At 42.0% G+C, this 22,608-nt stretch overlaps 1 protein-coding gene across 2 annotated transcripts in view; it reads left to right on the plus strand.

Moving 5' to 3' along the window:
• Positions 1-2,330: 2,330 nt before the first annotated feature.
• The window catches only part of LRRC1 (leucine rich repeat containing 1), a 115,230-nt gene continuing 94,952 nt past the window's right edge, over positions 2,331-22,608 (plus strand). Inside the window, exon 1 of one of the 2 annotated variants that reach the window (XM_084622624.1) lies at positions 2,331-2,668. In XM_084622624.1, the coding sequence (XP_084478750.1) occupies positions 2,510-2,668 (159 nt within the window). In that variant the 5' untranslated portion in view covers positions 2,331-2,509. The remainder of the gene's footprint in view (positions 2,669-22,608) is intronic. The other variant, XM_084622625.1, reaches the window with a different exon arrangement.

The raw sequence follows: 22,608 nt of genomic DNA on the forward strand, positions 1-22,608 counted from the left end.
TGTAAGGTGCCTAAAAGTTACATCATTTTCTTTTTAATTGCTTCAACAATATATTGTGAAGAATGTAATGTAAGAAAATATATGCAGTCTGCACACAATCTTGCTCTTAAAAGATTCAAAGCATCTCAGAGAAAGAAGCTTAGACCTCTCTAGCCAATACTATGGTTAAGCCAGGTAAATTCAGCTGGCCAAATTCATTCCAGTCTCTTTATTCACACAATATAGTTTGTACTATAATATCTGAATGAATATGCAAATTAACATTACTGTACTTGATTCCGCAAATCCTTACACCTATAAATAGTCCCACTGCAGTTCAATGGGACTAGTCACAAGTGTAAAGTTACTCACCTGCTGGATTAGGGCCTATGTTAAGCATGTTAGAACAGCAGTTCTCAACCGGGGGCTGCAAATAGGTTTCAGGGGGTCCGCCAAGCAGGGCCAGTGTCAGATTCGCTGGGGCCTAGGGGAGAAAGCCGAAGCCATGTCATGCAGGGTTGAAGCCCAGGGTCCCGAGCTCTTTCACCTGGGGCTGAAGCCGAAGCCTGAGCAACTTAGCTTCACGGAGCCCCCTGTGACATGGGACCCGGGCAATTGCCCTATTTACTACTCCCTAATGTCGGCTCTGGATTTTATATGCAGAAAAAGAATTGTTGTGGCACAGCTGGGCCGTGGAGTTTTTATAACATATTGGGGGGGTGGGCCTTAAGAGAAAGGTTGAGAACCCCTGTGTTAGAATACTATTATGTACCTTCTAAAATACTTTTATTTGATACTCCTCTAAATTCTGTATTACGTTGGGATAGTAGCAGTATAAATTAGTACCACCAGGAAAAAGTTCTGCTGGTCCTGTCCTACATGAGGGCTGATTCCGCATACACTTAAATAAGTGTATAACTTCATACAAGTGAGTCCCTTGGTGTCCCTAGCCTCTGTTTGCCAGAAGCTGGGAATGGGCGACAGGGGATGGATCACTTGATGATTACCTGTTCTGTTCATTCCCTCTGGGGCACCTGGCATTGACCAGTTGGAAGGTAGGATACTGGGCTAGATGGACCTTTGCTCCAACCCAGTATGGCCCTTCTTATGAGTAACAAAGTTAAGCATGTTGCAAAAGTGTTAACAAGGTTGGGACCTGAGTGAGCCTTACTATGGACTGAGTGCAACATGGAGCTACTATCTATTTTTTATTATATTTTTAAGGTATTGGCTAGTGTAGTATGACAAAAGATTTGTTATAAAGCAGTCTTTGCATGTGCTGAGGTACACAGAAAGACGAGGTTTTGTGTAACGGGGGTTGTCTGATCCTGCAAAAAACTATGAACGTAACTTTCCTCAGATGAATAGTTCCACCTGTGTAAGCGTTTGAAAGACCAGAGCCAGCGACAAGAGCTGTGATTACAATCACAGACCAGGATGACAATCTTTCCACTTTCTGACAATATCAAATGGTGTACTGACTACAGACAAGGTTTCAGACACGGAAGAGGACAGTCAGACTCCATCACCTATTAAAAGTAGAGATAGAGTGGAAAAATTACAATTTTAAAGCAATATTAGTGTTTGTACAAACTTCTGTTTTTACTGTCTATATTTACAGAACCCCTCATTTTAACCATCCAAATCAATCTATAATCCATCAGATTCTTCCTCTCCCCCCGGGGTGTGTAACCCCTCATTCAGCTTGTTTTGTTTTGTTTTGCTGGTAGGGTGGGAAAGTTGATCCCGTTTCTTAATGGGCAGGAAACTTTGAAGGGTGCAATACTGCTGTTGCCTCTTGCCTCGTGTTGTTGCTGCAGCAAGGAGCAGCAGCAGAAGAGGTGCTCTGGATTGGTGTCCCAGAGCCTCAGGGTCAGAGACCAGAGTCAGGAAGGGAGAGGGGGAGGGATCAGGGAGTGATGATGTCAGCCTGGAATGAGGGGGAGGGAGGGCGAGAGCGAGTGTTCCGGGTCAGGCAGAGGAATGAAAGGAGGGAGAGAAGAGCAGAGCGCCCAGGGACCCGTGCTAACGAGATACAAGTGATTGGAGAGCAGGGGCCCCACAGGAGACCATAAGAAGGACTTCCCCCGCTGCTCCTGCTCATTGGGCTTTCTGGGACTGGTCTAGGGGGAAGAGTTTCCTCCTTCTCCAGCAGCGTGTTGGATGCGGGTTCCTGTTGCTGCCTCTGCTGGGACTCGCAGTGGGAAGAGGAGGAGCAGGAGGGAGGAGGCTTTGGAACCCGTAGCGGGTTGCTGGCGGCTGGGGCTGCTTTGGAACCCGGCGGGGGTTGCTAGGCGGGAGGGGGGCGGGCGCTTTGGAACCCGGCTCCGGCGGGGGTTGCTAGGGGGGCTCGCAGCCCGGCGCGGGCTGGTCGGGGAGGAGCGTCGGACCCGGCCGGGCTGCTGGGTGCGCTCCCAGGCTCGCTCTTGGCGCGGCCGGCAGTAGCCGGGGAAGGCGGCGGCAGGGAGAGGCGCTGCTGCTGCCAGCCCTGCAGCGGCCGGACCCCTCGTGGGCGGCGCTGGCTGCTGCTATGTTTCATTGCATCCCCCTGTGGCGGTGCAACCGTCATGTGGAGTCCATCGATAAGCGGCACTGCTCGCTGCTCTCGGTGCCCGAGGAGATCTACCGCTACAGCCGCAGCCTGGAGGAGCTCCTTCTGGACGCCAACCAGCTCCGCGAGCTGCCCAAGGTGAGCGCGGGGGCTTGGAGAAGCAAGGCAAGGTCCCGGGATTAAATTGCCCAGCCGGGCTCATTTGCCTGGGCTGGGGCTCCTCCCCCCTCCTCCGCTATTGTTACAGCCTGCTCCCGTGTAGGGTTACAGGTGCCGGCTTTGTGGCGTGGTCGTAGCCGCCTCCCGGTGAGGGGCTGCGCCAGGTGAGCAGCCCCGGCAGGAGCCCGTGGCCCGGATTACCTCCCTCGGCGCCTGCTGAGGCTGAGCCGGGAGAAGTGCTCGTGCTTTGGCCGCTCTCTATGAGCTGTCACAAGCCAGGCTCCCGAGAGGTGTTTGGAAAAGGGGCGTATGGGGGGCGACAGCTCAAGGAAGGCCAGTCCTCGTCTCTCTCTCCTCCCACTACTCCCCCCCGACTGTGCCCAGGCCAGCTCCTCCGAAAACCTGCAGCTCCATCCATTCGAGAGCCAGCTGCCTGCTAAAACAGGCAAGCCGTAAGGCAGAAGGGAATGTACTGGACTCCACCTTGAATCCAAATCCACTCGCTCAGCTGGTGTTTCAAGTACAGCGTGTCCCCCCAAGGCTTGCAGCTAGGGTGACTAGATGTCCCGATTTTATAGGGACAGTCCCGATTTTGGGGTCTTTTTCTTATATTGGCTCCTATTACCCCCAATTTTTCACACTTGCTGTCCGGTCACCCTACTTGTAGCGTCGTGCGAGGCACGCGGCTCAGTGGTGGTGGTGGGTGAGTTTCCCTCCTCACATTAGAGCGATCCATCTGAAACAGTGCAACTCCTCCCCTACCAGTCCCCCAAGGAGAACCGAGGGGGGAAGAAGGTAGCTACTTCTGCTTTAGTTTGGTGTTCACCCTCGTAGAGTTATTTGCTGAGGCTGTTAGTACTAATGACCCAATACACGTGTTTAACCTCTGGTGTGACTTGGTGCAGTTCACCAATTAAACAAGAATAAACTTGTGGTAGCAATGTTTGCCTAGGGAGGGTGTCATCTAAAAAAACAAACAACTCCCTTCCCCCTCCATAAAAATAAAAACCCAATAGATCATAAGATCTGGGCAACTTTCTTTGGTTTGGAAGAGGAAAGCTTGTCAGAATTAATATAGTCCTAAATCAATGGTACTGCCTACAATCAACTATTATTATCTTCTAATTAAAGGGACACAATAAAGTTTTTTATTTTTTTTTAAAGTGAATTACTATTCCTAATAGCACCGTAGATAATTGCAAGTGGAGGGGAAATTAAAAAATGTATTAGTTTACACCACCAGTGTTTGTTTACTTCTGGTACTTTTCTCAGGTCTGCAGTATAAAAAAAGGTTTCAGAGTAACAGCCGTGTTAGTCTGTATTCGCAAAAAGAAAAGGAGGACTTGTGGCACCTTAGAGACTAACCAATTTATTAGAGCATGAGCTTTCGTGAGCTACAGCTCACTTCCTCAGATGCATATCGTGGAAACTGCAGCAGGCTTTATATATACACAGAGAATATGAAACAATACCTATTCCCACCCCACTGTCCTGCTGGTAATAGCTTATCTAAAGTGATTTCCAGCACAAATCCAGGTTTTCTGGGTGAGAAAACCTGGATTTGTGCTGGAAATCACTTTAGATAAGCTATTACCAGCAGGACAGTGGGGTGGGAATAGGTATTGTTTCATATTCTCTGTGTATATATAAAGCCTGCTGCAGTTTCCACGATATGCATCTGAGGAAGTGAGCTGTAGCTCACGAAAGCTCATGCTCTAATAAATTGGTTAGTCTCTAAGGTGCCACAAGTCCTCCTTTTCTTTTTGAGTATAAAAAAAATAAACCAATCAGTTTGGCTCTCTGGCTTTCATTCACATTCTGTCACAAATGTCTAAAGGGGCACTCCATTTCAGATCTTGTTAGTGTCAGAACATGCGTTAAAAGTGATTTTCAGATACTACATGCTAATATTGTGGGTTTAAATAACACTCTGCTGTATCTGAAAAGAAGTGACCAGTCCAAATAAACAAAAGGAATAACTTGACTATACATGAAGTACTGTAGAGTGTACAGTACAAAGTAAACAAACTGGATTTTACAGCTGTGATGAGGTTAGGTGTTACATGTAAAACACTCTTAAGTGAGTTGTCACTGTCCATTTACGTTTAAGCCAACTATCTTCATTTAAGCTTTCTAAACCAATAGCAATATTTTTATTGATGTTGGTTCTAAATTCTGGGTCTAGGATTGCTTGATAATGGCCATTTAATGTATTATAATGCAACTGGATTATCAAACTATATACTGATTTTGGTAATACTAGTAACAGAGGAAAACCATAATGTGGCATTAGTTTTCAGTGTTTCACCGTGGCTCATAGTGGTGTAAGTGGCCTTTCAGAAACAATATTTCAAAATCCTAGTGGTGTGGAAGTAGTACAGTACTTGCTATGGGAGAACTGGGGAGATGAAAGGCCTAAAGCTTGCTGGTGTGAATGCCCGTGACAACATCTATTCACATCTATCTTTGTGCTGCTGAGTTATAAGTACACTTTGTATCTAGCCAGGTTTTTTTAATATACTAATCTGTTGGGCTGACAAATTCTCTTTTTTTTCCCCCATGATGTTGACGATCTTTCCTTTCTTGTATTCTGCTTCTGGAAACTGAAAATGTTTGATTCTTATTTTGTTGTACTGTAGATTTGCTCTTCAAGTGATATGAACTCTGCGAGGTCATCAGTGTTGTGCTTCATTTACAGAAAGCATTCACCAGAACTTTCCGTGTAGTACTTCATTGGCATAGTTTGTCGTGTTTGACAACATTTCCTGTACAACTTCTAACAAATTAAAACTTGCTACTAATCTATTGTGAAACAGTAGGTGTTGCTACCTTGAATGGCATAGGAGCATTTGGTGATTCTGAAAAAGCTACAGTCCAGAGTAATTTTAATGAGTAACTGTAAAAAACAAAACAAAAAAACAAAAACAAACAAACAAAAAAAACTTTTTAAAAGGTTTTAGCATGGGAAGATGATTAGCCAGTTGGTAAATTGTGGGTGTGTTTAGTTGTTTGTGGGTGATGGTGTGCTATTTATTTTTTTTTTTTAAAGCATTCTCAGGTGCAAACTTTGGACCCTAGTGAATTGCAGTGGTGAAAATCTAACGCTGGAAATGAAACATGCTTAACTGGAAACTGAATTTAATAGGCAGTTGAACTTCTGTTAACTCAGAATTCAGTTAAAACAGCCTATGTAACTGAACAGAAATGGATAAACCAGAAAGGAGGAACTTTCAGAGGTGTCCAGTATTGTTTTTCTGGGATCAGGGGAGTATAATTCATTCTCTGAAAGATAAATGATGGTTTTTAAAACAAGTTTTCTTACAGGAGCTATGACTGTTTTTTGACTCTCTTTTTTAATAAGAGTAATTATGAAATGGTAAGGCGTGACTTTGCTTAGTGAAACTAGAAGTGTTTTTAACTGAAGGGAATGCTTTACTGGTCCAAGTATCATCTTTTGAAATAATTAGACTTCCTGGAACAACAGGTTTGAATCTGGGCATACCTGACTCAACTCTCCATCCTTATGAGGTAGATAAATCTAGTTTCACACAACTCTAGCTTGTGTGAGGCCTTTCAGGTATGTAGTGTAGTTGTAGCTGTGTCAATCCCAGGATATTAGAAAGACAAGGTGGGTGAGGTAATATCTTTTATTGGAACAACTTCTGATGGTGAGAGAGGCAAACTTTTGCAGTTAGAAGAGCTCTGTTTGGCACAAAAACTTGTCTCACTCACCAACAGAAGTTGGTCCAACAAAACATTACCTCACTCACCTTGCCTTTTGGATAGGACCTCTCTTAAAGCGTCATCTGCTCTGTGTGGACTGAACACCCTATGACTTTTTGTAAGAGTATGGCTATCTGACCAAAATTTCCTCTCCCTCTCAACTCCGTCCTTGTGCAGTATACTGTGCTCTTGTTGCTTACTGTAACTGCTGTCACTCTACCTCAGACAGGACCTTGTTTCAGAGATGCAGTGAGAGTGCATGAGGGGGTTGTAGATCCTACTGAGACCTAAGGCTCTGAATAAATGTAAAATCGCTCGGGTGCTATAAATGATAGAGGCAGAATGATCCATGCACTTCTTGCAGTCATTACTTTTTCCTGAACAGTGTTGTTGATGTCTGTCAGGTGATTCATACAATAATTTTTCTGTCTGTTCCCTATGCGATCTTCTGCATTCAGCCTGCTTAATGATGGCATATAAATCCTTCTCTACTCAGTGTATTGGGAGTCCCCCAGGTATAGAAAATAGCTGATGGATAAGGACAAGTGTGCTGGGGTTGCAGTATAGCAAGAATCGGAGTTAAACAATAAATCTTGGTAGGTAAAAAGATGTATTTGAGAACAGATGCAGTCTTGTCTGAAGTTTGTGCATGGGCTTTTAGAGGTACTGTATTTGTGTCCAATGCATACAGTTTATGGAAACTGTCTGTCATGATATCTATCCTTATGCTGCCTGGCTTATCAGAAGCACATAAACACATTTACTAGTCTGCCTTTCGTAGTGTTCTATGGACTTTTCTTCTCCATTGTTCTACTGTGTGTCCATTAACAACTTCTGATAAATGGGCTCAGCTAGGGGTAGTGTCTGAATAGATATAAGAAATAATAACAACAAAGTGTGTGTTATAGTGGTCTTCTAATCTTTTGAGATCAGAGACCACATCTCTAAAAACATTTACTGTAATGGAAATTTTAAAGTTGTGCTGTTTGGAATAAAACTGCCTTGGCAGGGTAATGTAAGAACTTAAGAATATATATATTTTTAAAATGTGGAACTTTACATCGCACACAAGATGCTGTAGTCATCACTTTATATTAAGAGAAGAGTGAGGCACAAATTTTGCAAAGAATTGGTAAAGGGGCATGTTGTGACCCTCTCTTAGGCAGAAGATGCCATTGAAATTGTCGGTGAGTTCTGTTTATGAACTGATGGGACAATATGGACCTAAATAGTCACCAGTCTTATTTTTTATATTGTGCCCTAAACACACTACAATATTTTTATAAACAAATTCTCATTTTAACACACAAAGCAAACAACTCTTAAACAAAGCTCTCAAAGACCTCCTGAATTCAGCAAAACCCTCCTTAGTCCACAGTTAGAAACTCCTCTTGCTCAGTTCTTGCGTTCACCACACCTGCCCAGGAAAAGCTGTGGGAAGTAAGGGTCCTGTGACATGCCCTAAAGTTCATTATGTGAAATGCGCAAGTGAAATCATTGCAGACCACAGAGTGAACTTACTCTGCAACAACACACACAAATATTTGTGTCCTCGTTAAAATGTCTGTACTTGGATTGGTTAACGGGATTACTTAAGGCAGTTCTCAAGGAACTAAGTAAATTACATACTTGACAGAAATGTTTTGATTGTGCTGCTCAGAGTTGTAGAGGTTGTCAGTAGAGAAAGAAGTTACACTTCTGTAGACAGATTCTTCATGCCACCTGCTACTTCCTTATTAGAGGGCAAAGTCTGCACCTTAGCTTTTGAGGCCTTTTGCTGCCATGCATTAGAGCTGATGTAGTTCTGTTGTGCTGAAGGACTGACTGTGGAGGGGCTAGGGCAGGGGCGGGCAAACTTTTTAGCCTGAGGGCCACATCGGGTTTCCAAAATTGTATGGAGGGCTGATTAGGGGAGGCTGTGCCTCCCCAGACAGCCAGGTGTGGCCCGGCCCCTGACCCCTATCCAACCACCCCTGCTTCTCGCCCCAATGCCGCCCCCTCCCCCCCAGGACTCCTGCCCCATCCACCACCCCCTGACTGCCCCTGGAACCTCTGCTCTTGACTGCCCCCTGCTGCCCCATCCAACCTCGCCTCTCCTTCCTGACTGCCCCCGAAATGGCTGTCCCTGACTTCCCCCTGCTGCCCTCTGACCGCCCCCGAACTCCCCTGCCCTCTATCCAACCTCCCTGCCCCCTGACCGCGCTGCCTGGAGCACTGGTGGCTGGCTGTGCTACAGCCATGCCGCCCAGCTGGAGCCAGCCATGCCACCGCGCAGCACCAGGTCAGGCCGGGCTCTGTAGCTGGACTGCCCCAGGAGCTCGCAGCCCTGCTGCCCAGAGCATTGCACTGGTGGCGCAGTGAGCTCAGGCTGCGGGGGAGGGGGAACAGCAGGGGAGGGGCTGGGGGCTTAGGGCCCGGGCAGGAGGGTCCCAGCCCCCAGGCCATAGTTTCTCCATCTCTGGGCTAGGGAGAGGGCCTTAAGAAGCAACATAGTCCAGTGGATACAACACTGGACTGGATGTCCTGCAGTTTTGAGTGAGTGCTATTTCTAGATCTGCCATGGACCTGTTGTGTGGCTCTGGGCAAGTAATTGCCTGTCTCTCTGTTTTCCATCCCACGCATCACCAGTCTTGTCTGTTTAAATATTCTGTTCTGTTGGACACGTTTTGTGTGTTACTGTGTTTGTCCAGTGCCTGGAACGATGGGGCCCCGATCTTGGGGCCTGCAGGTGTTTCTGTAACATCACTACTGATGATACAGGAGGGAGGGAAGCAGTGTGTAGGGAATGAGTGAGACGTAGCCGTAGGCTCACGTAAATACATTGACACACTGGCCAAAATCTCAGTGTCATGCACTGCTATGGTCTAGAGGCTGTGCTGAAAGACTGGTCCATGCTTTGGCTGCAGGTTGGTGGAATAATTACACACTCATCGTATACAAACTTTTGTCATTTTGCTTCAGGCCCGGATGGTAATTTGGCCTCTGTAGACTTTGCTCTAAGGCGATAGTCACTTTCGTAATCCGCTTAAGTGAAATCACAGTACGACATTCTTAATTTGAAATGTGTCCACACAGAGACTTGCATAGAAATAACAAAAGATATGAATTAAACTAGATTTTAGTTAGTTCAGCTCCAGTTTGTGCGTAGACAAGCTCTGAATGTGTTTGCAAGGATTTCTGTAGAAAATCATAGACTACAGGGCTGGCGCGCGCCGTCCGTCCGTCCTACAGTCCAGGATCCTGCATTTCCCCCCAAAACACCCACCCATTCCTGAGTCAAAGCATTGTCAGGTGGTGAACGCCAGGAGTGTAAATCAGTGGTGGCAACTTGATGGTTGGTGGCGGTAGCCTTCCATTACTCCACTCAAATTATTTAAAACACAAAAGTAGTCATGGAATTTATCCCACAACAGTCACTAACTTATTTATAGGTTCTTTGTTTCTAACATGCACTCTACTGTATGTTCTGGTAATTGGTCGCCTAAGAAGTCTTTATAATATTGTATAGTATCTGATCTTGATTGGAGAAGACTTTATTGAGTAAAGAACCAGCTGAGCAGCATAACTTCCCTGTGTGTAAACTAAGATATCTGCTCTTTGTTCACCCGGTCCTTATGTAGTTCAGCCTCCTATAACTCATAGGGTTAAGATTAAAAAGAAAAAGTTGATTTGATTGACCAAAATCTAGTAGTTAAGAAAGACCTTTATAGTCTTCACCGAGTGCCTCTTTTTAACATACAGTATTTGACTGACTGTATTTAGTTTTGATCGGAAAAGCACAATGCATTGACGCAACGGTGTTCTTAGTCACTTACAACCTTTTATTTATAAACCACGTTTCATTAAATGTCCCTTCTTTACTCACCTGCTGGAGGGAGTGGAAATAGATTTTTATTCTTTCAACTTAATTTATAGTTGGATATCATTTGCTATGGTAAAGAAACTAACTCTCACTGAAGAGTAGGGCCTTTTTAGGATTATCTTCATTTTTCTTTTTCTTAAATTCCTCTTTCACTCCAAATCTGAAGATGCTAGTGGGGTAAGAGACAAATTGAGTAAGCTCTCAAAGCTTTCTGAAAGGAAGCAAATACACATGCTGTGTGATTCACTTCATAAACATATTTATATTCCTCAAACATGAAAAGGCACACACCAAAAGTTAAAAGCTTTCAAGTCTGAACATAAGTCTCCAGTCAACTGAGTTGCATTTCCCAATTTTGTGTGTTGGCACTTAACTACCGATACACATTTTTATCAACTTATTTATGTTTCAGCACTTGACCTATTACAAAGTTTCATTCAAACCAACCTGAATGTTTAAAAACACATCCTATCATCGCTGAGCTGGTTGGACAGAAGTGCAGGTCCTTCAGAATTTTTGCAAATTTTCAATTCGGCAGTCATGTCTTGTCATTTTACTTCTAACATTTAATGCAACGAACTGTGACACAAATGCTTCTGTATAGATTTGGGGTAGAAAACTGGGTTGTCTTTTGTAGCTTTTAAAATCGAGGATTACATTTCAGCTTTTCTTCCTGTTTTGCAGACAACCTGTGATCTTTGTATTTGGGATCAATTATGTTAGCAAGTAACGGAAAGGTTCCATAACTTCTTTGAATGGCTTTTCAGTTTTTGTCCTTGTGATGTTCCAGTTTTTCATTAGATCAAGCGTTTTCCCAGAGACTGACACAGGCCTTGTTTACACAGAAAATTAGAGTGGCTTAAACCAATGCAAACCTGTGTGTGGATACTCCTCATTCATTTTAGAGTGGCTTATTTCAGTTTAGCCTGTTGAGAGCAGGTTTAAGCTAAATCAAAATAGCCACTCCTAAAATGAAATGTGTATCCACATTGGTGTGTGCATTACATTAAATTTGCACCGTTAGTTAAACTGGTGCAATTCTCTGTGTAGACAAGCCCACAGTGGTGTGTGTCCTCCCTTTGTAATCTGTCAAGTCCCACTGAAATGTCTTGTAATTGCTATAGTATATTAGTACAGTACCTCCTTGTAGAGTCCTTGTAAACTGAATGAGTAATTTTTTTTTCCTTTCCTCCCCCCGAACTGGTGGGTGAACTAAAAAACCCAAATGTTCAAAGTTCTTGGGTCAAACTGAATGTTTTGTTTGCTACAAAATGAATTATTTTCATTTTAGTTTTGATTTGGTTTTAGATATTTTTACCTTTTTTTTTTTTTTTTAAATTTGAACTAAATTTAAAAATAAATATTTCATTTTGAAAGTGTCATAACACATTTTGAAACTTTTTTGGAAAAATATTTTCTTTTTTTGTTTGTGTTGAATTTGGTGAATGGTTTTTGCGAAATATACGAATAGATTTTTGTCAGCCCAAAAAATTGCATTTTTTGGTGAATAAACTATTTGTCTGAAAAATTTCACCCGGCTCTAGTTCCCGTATTTATAAAGTGTGTGTGCCATGTCTTGATCAAAATCCTCCTCATTCAGGATAAAGTTCTATGAAAACTCTTTAAACATAGGTCTTTCCTTCTCTTTAGAATATGTGAGACACTTAAGTATACTGTTTAGTTATATGGAAGATGAAGCTTAGCTTCTCCCCTTATGTTATGCATTATAATTATCCTCATTTATGATGCCATATTTCTAAATAGAATTTTTTTAAATTTGTAGAAAATATGTGCGGCATTTGAAGTTGTCATATGTGGGGAGGAGAGGGGAGATGTCCAATGGAACATAGTCCAGCATGCTATGGATGGGATTATAAAAACAGTTGTGACTAGCAGTGTGGTGATGGCATATACAAGGGTTTAAGGTTAAACTACAACACTAATACTTCCACAAATTACATCTCTATCAGTAGTGGTTAATGGATCTTGCTGTAAATACTGTTCTAGAAGTAGCACCTGGAAACATTCATGTCAAATGCAATTTTAAATTTGCTTGTATTTCAGGCTAGAAATATAGATTATACAACAAATAAATTTCAATAAATTCTGTGCATTCCCTTACACAAAATTCAAGGAGCATGCATATGCTCTGTGAAGATAATTGAACTAAAAAAAGATTTTTTTGTGACTCAACTAAAATTATATATGATACTAAATGTATATTTTATAAATGTCTCCACTCTTTCACCTTCCCTATTTAAAGTCTGTAATACACTTGCACTGACAGTTCAAGTAAATGATGCCTTGCAGAGGAATTATACTGGGATATTATGTTAACGCAACTAGTGTAAGTATACAAGAACACTGTGTGCTGATTGCTCCAAATTGCAGTAGGTTACTAATGCACAATGTTCCTTTAAAATTGGTTTTTGTCTTTTGCTGGTTGAGGCATAAAGAAAATAATGTATTTTTAGTGGACTGACAAACAAACTGCCAACAAAAGAAGAAAACAAGTTCAGCAGAAGTGAATATTTAGATAGCTTCTGCAGAGCCTGTAAATTCCCTGTTGGTGCCTCTGAGAATGTGGCAGAATACAAATGCTTTCAAAAATCTGGATTTTCTTTGAGGTCCTCTTGATTTAATATTTCTTTTCCTTTTATTTTAATTTGGGAGCCCCTTGCCTACAGTCCTGTAGAGAGGCAGTTACAGTGGCATTTATCTCGGAGGAAGAAAGAGGGCACATGTTTCAGAACACAGTGTTCATTATGTTTTACTGTAAAACATGGATTGCTTAGCAGATTGGTGCATACTACAAATTCACTATTGAGAGGAGGGGTTGCCTTGCCCTGCTTAAGGTGCTCGAGGGCAGTTTAATTGCAGTCTCAACAGCACCAGTTGTAATGCTTGATCACTGGCCTCCCCTGCAGCAGCTAAAATAAAATGGTTTTTCCCCCCCCTCTACTGTGATCCTATGTCTGTGGCACCAGATGCTCTTTAATCTTTATTGCTGCTGCTTAGTCCACATAAAGGAAAAAGTAAATCCTTGCCTACAGGAAAACAAAATGAAGCAACCTTTTCAATGTGTTGCATTACAGAGCAGGCATGTGAGTAGAGATGCAGCAGCATGTGAATTTGTAAGCCCAGATAACCCCTTGCGCTTTTTTTTCCTCTGTTTCTGTAAAAGTGAGCTGTAGCAGCATAGTCCTGGACTCAAAACTGGCCAGTTACTGATTGTAGGTTAGGGATGGCACGTCTTTTGAGCACAGCTGCCAAACACTAAATTGGTGGTGGTGGAGTGCCAACCTTAGTGTAGCTTCAGTTATCCCATTCGCTCTCTCTCTCTCTTTGGCCTCTTTTTTTCCCTTCCCTTTCTGCCTTGCTGATTTTGTATCTCAGACTTCAGCGCATCCATTGGAGGGAAGAGGGGCATGCTGCATTTCTTATGTCTTGTCAAGCACGTCATTTAGAGTGCATGCCAGCGGAGTTTGCATCATGAACTGTAGATGTGGGCTTTCTCTTGCCCTGAAATTTGGCTTTTTTCCTTCCCTTCCTTTTAGTGTGAGTTGCACATGTATGTGAAGCTTAAGGAAAAGATGGAATGCAGAAGCATGACATTCTTTCATGCATTATTCAAAGTCTTAAAATTACGTAATGACTCCAGAAAGATGAAAGCACTACTCTAACCCAGCTGTAAAATTTTGGGGTGGATGTTTGGAAACAATCCTTACCCATGCTCACTCCCATCCCTCTGCGGGAAAAAAAAAAAAAAACCCACAAGAAAACTCTCTAGCAGGCTCCTTTTCACTGTGATAAATACTGTCAGATGACTTTGTTTGTGGGGCATCCACAGACTTGATTCATTGTACAAAAAGGTGACTGGTTCTTTGGGCCATCCACTACTTTCTGCTGCAGAAATGAGGTCAGCTGGTTGTGATGAGGTCTAGTAGTTGTTGGGGGTTTTGTAGAGGCCTCGGCCAGATCAAGGCCCTGTTGTGCTAGACAAACAGTTAAACAACAGTCCATGCCCCCCAAAAGTTATAATAATATTTTTTCTAAATTGATTATTGTCCAGAATAAATTGAGGGGAGCAGTGTTTGTCAGATCCCATTCTGTTCTGCACCCCACTTACTATCCCAGTAAGTAGTGAGAATGCAGGATTTGCTCACTTGCTAATGGTGAGGCCTTTGGGTAGCTGAAAGATCCTGACTTCAGTTATGTTATAGTAACTGGCGTTCTATTGTACACAAAGCTGCTGCTGACTATCCTACAGTACATGAGACTCCAACTTAATTTTTTTCACACTTATACCTGTCCAAACCAATTAAACTTCATAGTTATTTCAAATGCTTAACTTCCTCCAGATGTTTGTACCATGGTTAAATAGACAGTTGGCTGTTTTCTGCTGATCTCTTGGGCTGTCATTCCTCATTGTTCCCACATACTCCTGCTCAGAGGTCCCCATTGATCCCAAACAATGACTATAAACTCTTTTAAGGGCTTCATTGCAACTGTTAACTTGAGGTAGTACACTCAAGTTTCTCCGCTTGAGCAAGCCTTGTGTTATTGAAAGCTGCCATATTGCAAAACAGCACTCATAATGCACAGTGATTGGATTAGCAGCGCAGTGACTGGGTTAACTGGTGGTGACTTATAACAATGAATTCCTGCATCTCCACTGCATACAAGCTCCAACCAACCCTCTGCCTCACACCCCCTCCAACAGACCAGCTAGTTTGAATTCTAAGCACCACTTGAGCTGGAGACGTGTGTGTGTGTGTGTGTGTGTGTGTGTGTGTGTGTGTGGGGAGCTGGAGACGTGTATGTGTGGGGATAGGAGTCAGATTATGGGGGTAAAACTTTAGATGTGGCTCTGATAGCATAATAATGCCATGAAGACAAACCCTAAAGCAAAAAGGCAGTTGGATATATACAGTATCTGTACAGCAAAGACAGTAACTAAGACATGTGGCTAATACATTAATGATGTTCTAAAACAGACTATTAATATACCACAGAAATATCCCTTCTGTGAAACAATTAGTGATAAGTACTGACATAGCCATACAGTGACTTGATTTCCACATGGGAGGCATCTGTTAACCAAGCAGGTGTTCAGAGCTGAAACAATTGCTGTTCAATATTAGCAGTATCTCTTACATGTTAAATTAGGTGTTTCTTCTGAAGTTTGGTTGTCTTTCCAATGTAAAAGAAAGTTATTTAAACTTAATATAAGCCATCTAGCTATACTTACTCAAATTTGCCACCAGAGGGTCCACAGAGTTGATTGAAAAGTCTTCTTCAAGAAAGAAATAAACTTGGAGCTTTTGTTTCTTGGGAAACAGTGAAGTCTCATAGTAGTTTAAGAGATGAGGCTTTATCCTTCTCATAGAGGATGCTGGTAATCTATCAGTGGTTGAGTACTTCACTGCTTTAGGCCCAACTGCCCCCTATGTAGGGGAAGATCAGACTCTTATCTTTGGTTGTGATGGATCCTACATCCATAATACTGGCTTACGGTTTTCTTGCCTTCCTTTTATTTTGCTCCTGAGATATATATTGATTGGCTGGAGACTTCCTCCTGGACATATTGTGGAAAATTGCCAGGTGTCATTCAGATGCTTTTTCAGCCGTGCAGCTACACAGGTAGTCTGTAAACTGACTTTTAAGAAGAATGAGTCTATAACTTTCAGACTGTTGATCCATTATTATCTGAATTTGAAGAGACTTCTTTCAATAGAATTTAAATTACACATTAGTTTTTTTTACTGGCCTTTATGGGTTTGGCAGTCTCTTTTTGCTGTAAAAGTCCTTTTTATGTTTTTCAGTTTAGTTTCTGCTCTTGGAATAAACTCCAAAACTAGAATTCAAATCTGAGGTTAGGTTGGACATGGTAAGTACAGTTGGCACAACTCCCCACGCTTTTAGAACTTAACATTCAAGAATAACTACTCTATCAAGGATTACTAGTTAATATTCATTTTCTTACTAGGACAAATAAGCACTTGGAATGACACTGTCCTTGCATATTCTACAGATTAAATCCTGCTTTTAGCAAAGCTAATCAATGGCATAGGTTGCATAGTATATGAATATCTACACAAAGCACCAGTCTCGCGGTCTGTCATATTTTTAAATGTATGTAATCCTCTTTGACTTAAAATTGGTGACCAGTAATCTTGAAAAACATATACCATTTATTAAAACTATATTTAGGCGGATCTCCTGCCCATAATATATGTAGGCTTATAAAGTTAATCTGAATTTTCTGCATGCAGTATAATTTGTAACTGTATGTGCAGTGTTATGAAAGATTCCATGCTGAGCATTGCTTTCTTCTGTGAAAGTTGTGTATTAAGGTAAAGATTTATTTAATTAAACTTTACATTTGAGCTGGCATGCCATCACTTGTGACGCCAGCAGCAGAGGGTTCCAATGTCCAATCAAAAACATCTGAAGTAAACCCACCGCAACAGTTATTTCCCTCTTCTGATTATTTTAACATTCTTACTCCTGAGGGAATTCTGTGCCCCTGTGTGTGTGCAGAATTTATGTCCCCCGCAGAGTTCTTTGCTTCCTCGCAGAAAAATGACTTTGACAGGGAAGCAATGGAAAGCGTAAGAGCGGTCATACGACCCTCCTCAGCAGTATGTTTCGGGTGTCCAGGGCAGCTGTCAGAGAGGTAAATCACTGTGGAGCAGGGGGCAAGACTTGAGAAGACCTGGCTGGTGGTTCCTATCTTGCACCGGGCTCACCTGCTAGTCCCAGCAGGGCTAGGAAGGATGGGACTTTCTCTTCCCCTGCATGGCATCTGAGGCCATGTCAGACCCACCTTCGGATTTCTCCCCTAGCTGTAGGAAGCTCGGCAAACTGTCTTCTCCCCCTGTCCCCAGTCCCCTTGCGCTTCCTGCACCCATTGCTCCTCAGCTGCAGGGGAAGGGATCACTGTACAGGGAGCTGCTCCCACATCCACCAAACCCCCGTGCATCCAGAACCCCTCATACCCAGACCCTCCCACTAAGCCTCATCCCCTTTCACCCAACCCTGCCCCCCCCACCCCAACGAGCCCCACTCCCCCTGCATCTGGACCACCCCAACAAGCCACCCGGATCGCCACCCTATTGAATCCCAACCATCTATACCCCCACACCCAGACACCCCCCGCCCCACTGAGCCCCAGCCTTCTTCATCTGGACCGCCCTGCAGAGTCCCATTATCATTGCACCCACAACTCCCCAACAAGCCCCTGTGCATCCAAATCCCGCACTGAGTTGCCCTCATCCAGATTGCCCCACACAGAGCCCTCTCAACCCACACCTGGGTCTCCCCTCCCCCTGCCAAGCCCCTCCGCACTTGGATCCTGCATTGCTGAGCCTATCTGGTGTACCTGGCATGGAGAGGCAGGGCTCTGGGGTGTTCCTGGGGCAGGTCTGGCCTTCACACTGTGTCAGGGTTGCGTGCAGCCTCTCCGCTGAGTCCATGTCCCTGGGGGGAACCGCACAGTGATCTCCCATCTCTGTGCAGCCCGTGGCCTGTGTTCCCAGTGCCATGCTGGAGCCTCCATATTTATTTGACAAATAAAATTTGCGGAATTTTGCAGATTCTTAAAATATCGTGTGCAGAATATTTAAATTTTTGGTGCAGAATGCCCTCGGGAGTAAATCATTCTGCAGTTTGGTTTCCATCATCCTCATTCAAAGTGATGCTTGCTCTTTCACACTTTATCGCTTCAATGATATGTTAAAACTGTGCTGCATTTCACTGTTTGGGAGAGGATTTATATGTATATTTTTTCCAGCTTCAGCCCCCTAGCAAGCTGAGGCAATGGTCTTAGCTAGAACTGCAAAAAATGTCAGCTATGCTAGACGTTTTACCATCCCAGTACAAAGGTGCTCATACGGGTTATACGAAATGTTTATACCATATCTATGCTATGACAAACATGCATTTAATGGTATCTGTAATCTCAAAGATTTGTGAGATAATTTGGAACAAATGCCTTTCCTTTTAGCTGTCTTTTCGGAGAGTTCACCAAAACTTCTTTTGGCTTCTGCCTGTTTGCCCAGAGAAATATTTGTGGTTGTGACAATGAGCTTCAAATCCTCCCCTTTTTTCTGGGGCAGCACAAGAGAAGAATAAAACAGTTTTAAAGAAAATTATTCTAATCAGTGTCCTGATAATTACAGAAACATAACCTGCAAATGGAAGATTACTCTCTCAAAACCCGAGGGCTTTTCTCATTTTGGTGGCTTTCATACTTTGGTGTTAAAAATTGTTGCCTAAAATTAGGCTTCTGCCTGAAAAGTAGTGTGGGTTTATGAGCTTAACTAAAGGCCTACATTTAAAAAAAAGTTCTTGTTCAAATTGTTTATCAATTTACTATACGTGAGGCTTTTTATTCTCAAACTTTTCTTCCTAAATCTGTAACTCCTATATACCTATTTTTCCTTTTTAAAAGCTGTTGCTGCCTTAAGACAGGGGAAGTTTTGATCTCTGTTCAGTTATTCTGTGCCTTGATACTTTAATTATAGGCACTATATGAAACAGTAAGTAAAATAAAAGTTCCAGTGATTTTCAGATATCCCCAGTGATATGTTTATTTCTTGGATTTGAAATTCCAGCCTTTATTATCTGAAGTTGACACCAAAGCTATGTTATGTATAAAATGCTTAAAGGGCTATTTTAAAATAGACTTTTAACTGCTTGTCGTCCCTCAAACCGCCCCCCCCCCCCCAAGGCCTCAATTTTCGTCAGATACGACACTGAGCTTGCAACTCATTCATAGTCTCTTCATGGCAACTTATTGTGGATGTAACTGTTGTCATTTCTAGAAAATCAGGCCCTAATTATCTTTCTGAGCCTCCTGCTGTTAGTGGTGGCTTTCCTGAAGGAAGACGTTGCTTGTGATGTTAAGCGTTTTGGTCAATCTGCTGAGTCAAAGGGAGATTATAAACTGACTTTCACATGGCTTCAGTGTGGTTGTATCATTGAAAAGAACACTTAAAGCAGCCTAGCTTCAAGAGTGTTCTTTAGCCCTCCATTATCTTCGTTTTTTTTATTGTCTCTTGCTTTCATCTGCTCCTTATTGTTGTTCAGGCAAGGGATTGAAATATTCATGCAGGATTCTAGTGCATTAATGCTCTGCCTTCTTGCAAGAAGGGAGCAGTCAAAGAAGTCCAGCAACGTGTGTGTGTTTGGCCCGTTGCCCAGAAGAGAAGTTGGAGTTTCATCAATCCTTATTAGAGACTGACTGACTTTATTTTTTGGTTTGCTTGTTTCCAGATTCAGGAGGACCAGTTATAATGTTTGACATGAAAGATTTCATTAAGGAATGAAATGTGTGGTGTACAATTTTTTTTTTTTTTTGGTCATGAACATTATAAGGATAAAAATTGATTTACAAGGTCTTAATTTGTGGACTATAGCTAGTCAGTGTCACAAGTGACCCTCCCCCCTTCCTTTGCAGCAAAATGAACAGCATTGAGCTTTGAAGTGTTCCTCCTAATATAAATCCTTAAACACAATGCTGAGAAAAATGGGTAATGTTCCCTTTTTTTCTTTTTTAAACTGAGAATTCTTTCACTAAAGAAGCTGTATTTAAAAAATGTTGCCAAAACACATGCAAAGAAGTTGGATCTACAGTCAAAACCATGCTGTTGCAGCATATTTTGAATGCTGGGTAGACACTCTGGTCTGGCCCCCATTCAAATATCAAGAAATTATTATGTTGCACTTAGGTTCCTACCAGAGTGCTTTGTGAATAGAGTCCGACTATTATGGTAATTTAGTAATGAGCCAGGTCTATCAGATTACATGTAGCAAATATTTAAGGCAGTATGCTCTCTTGATGAGTGTAACGTGTGCATGCATATAGATATAAATATAGATATTTTAACTAGTAAATACTGCTGTTTTGGCCACTAACAAACAATTGGCAGAAGTAAGCGTAGCTCAGAGACTACCTCAAGGCTTCAGTGAGCATTGACAGTGTAGCTGTTGCTTAACTATAAATAGGCATTATCTGAAATTGGAATAGGATCCACTAAAATTGGAACTGAAAAATGATTTAGGCCTGTATAAAAAGGTTACAACAACTTTAAGACTTTTTTCACATTTCTACAGTTTATCATTTATCTACATATTGGTGTTGCCTCCTCAACTGGTACATAAAATGGACATACAATTCTTCGAGAACTTTAAATGTAAGAAATTTAGTTCACTTTGGGAATAGTAACCTGGCTAAATATCTTGTAACTTGTTCAGGTTTAACTGGTCCTATTTGGTCCTTATATATTTTTATGTGGTGTTTGCAATATATATATTACAGACATGTGTACATGCTGTATGTGTAATAAACAACACTGTGTGGATGAGGAGTTCTCAAATGTTCCTAGTCTGCGCTGTATATTAATAGTGTCTTGTGAACCATCTCCCCTTCCATTTGCAATTGTGTGCACTATATCCCTTCCCATTTGCTTGGAGTCAAGTGATATCCAATATCGTTTTTGTTTTAGTCCTTCATTGTTGCACAGTTATATTTCAAGGGAGTTCTGCATATTTCTTGACTTCCTAGTGAGTAATAAAAGGTCAGTTTTATTAAAAAAAATCATGTGTCAGACCCCCCCCCCCAATGAGATTTTAAAAAAATAAAAATTGGGGCTTCTTTTTATTTGCCATTTGTGGATTTTTTTATTTTTAAATCCTTTAGAAAACACTTGGTCCATATTTTCACTGCAGCCATTAGGGCTAGAAAATTTTCTAAATGAAAGCTGAGATTGAGTCCAGGAGCTGGGGCTTAAACAAAAACAAACCCCTCCAAACCTAAATATCATGAGACTTGCAATATAATTTTGAGTTGGTGTCAAGGTTCCTCCCCCACTCTGAACTCTAGGGTACAGATGTGGGGACCTGCATGAAAAACCTCCTAAGCTTATCTTTACCAGCTTAGGTCAAAACTTCCCCAAGGTACAAAATATTACCCCCGTTATCCTTGGAATGTCCGCTACCACCACCAAACTAATACTGGTTACTGGGGAAGAGCTGTTTGGACGCGTCCTTCCCCCCAAAATACTTCCCAAAACCTTGCACCCCACTTCCTGGACAAGGTTTGGTAAAAAGCCTCACCAATTTGCCTAGGTGACTACAGACCCAGACCCTTGGATCTTAAGAACAATGAACAATCCTCCCAACACTTGCACTCCCCCTTTCCTGGGAAATGTTGGATAAAAAGCCTCACCAATTTGCATAGGTGACCACAGACCCAAACCCTTGGATCTGAGAACAATGAAAAAGCATTCAGTGTTTTACAAGAAGACTTTTAATAAAAAATAGAAGTAAATAGAAATAAAGAAATCCCCCCTGTAAAATCAGGATGGTAGATATCTTACAGGGTAATTAGATTCAAAAACATAGAGAACCCCTCTAGGCAAAACCTTAAGTTACAAAAAAGATACACAGACAGAAATAGTTATTCTATTCAGCACAATTCTTTTCTCAGCCATTTAAAGAAATCATAATCTAACACATACCTAGCTAGATTACTTACTAAAAGTTCTAAGGCTCCATTCCTGTTCTGTCCCTGGCCAAGACGACTACAGACAGACACAGACCCTTTGTTTCTCTCCCTCCTCCCAGCTTTTGAAAGTATCTTGTCTCCTCATTGGTCATTTTGGTCAGGTGCCAGCGAGGTTACCTTTAGCTTCTTAACCCTTTACAGGTGAGAGGAGCTTTCCCCTGGCCAGGAGGGATTTCAAAGGGGTTTACCCTTCCCTTTATATTTATGACAGTTGGCAACACTGTTTTTCTTTTGTAATGCCTTCTTCTGAAAAGCAGTTTTCAAAGTAGAAAATTGTGATATCCAAGTCCAAGCTATCACAAGATCGTCGTATAGATGATGTTTTATTGACTTGTGTGAGCACAATATTTCCCTATAGTATTAAAACTATGGGAATGGAACTTAGACTTTTTAGAGTAGCAAGTTCTCTTTGTGCTCTAACCATCATAACTGGGATGTGGATATCTGTGTATGTGAATAGCTTTTATAATTATATTCTACTTTGTGAGATCAGAATAATGCTGAGATGTTCTCTGAGAGAGTTGCTGAATAAATTATACCAAAATAGTATTTATCTAGAAGTGTAGTCAGCAAACTATATTGCTTAAAAGCCAGCCTCTAAGTAACAATTACGTAACTGTCTAGACTTTATGAATCTGCTGTGATTCATAATGGCTAGAATTTTATAAATGTTCTAAAAGCTACACTGAACTTTATTTTTCACAAAAGAGTGCTGCAAGGTCTACTCACCCTTCATAGCAAGGTCAGTACAAATACCTAGAT

The sequence above is a fragment of the Lepidochelys olivacea genome (genome assembly GCF_965140295.1).
Source record: "Lepidochelys olivacea isolate rLepOli2 genome assembly, chromosome: 3".
Taxonomy (NCBI): Eukaryota; Metazoa; Chordata; order Testudines; family Cheloniidae; genus Lepidochelys; species Lepidochelys olivacea.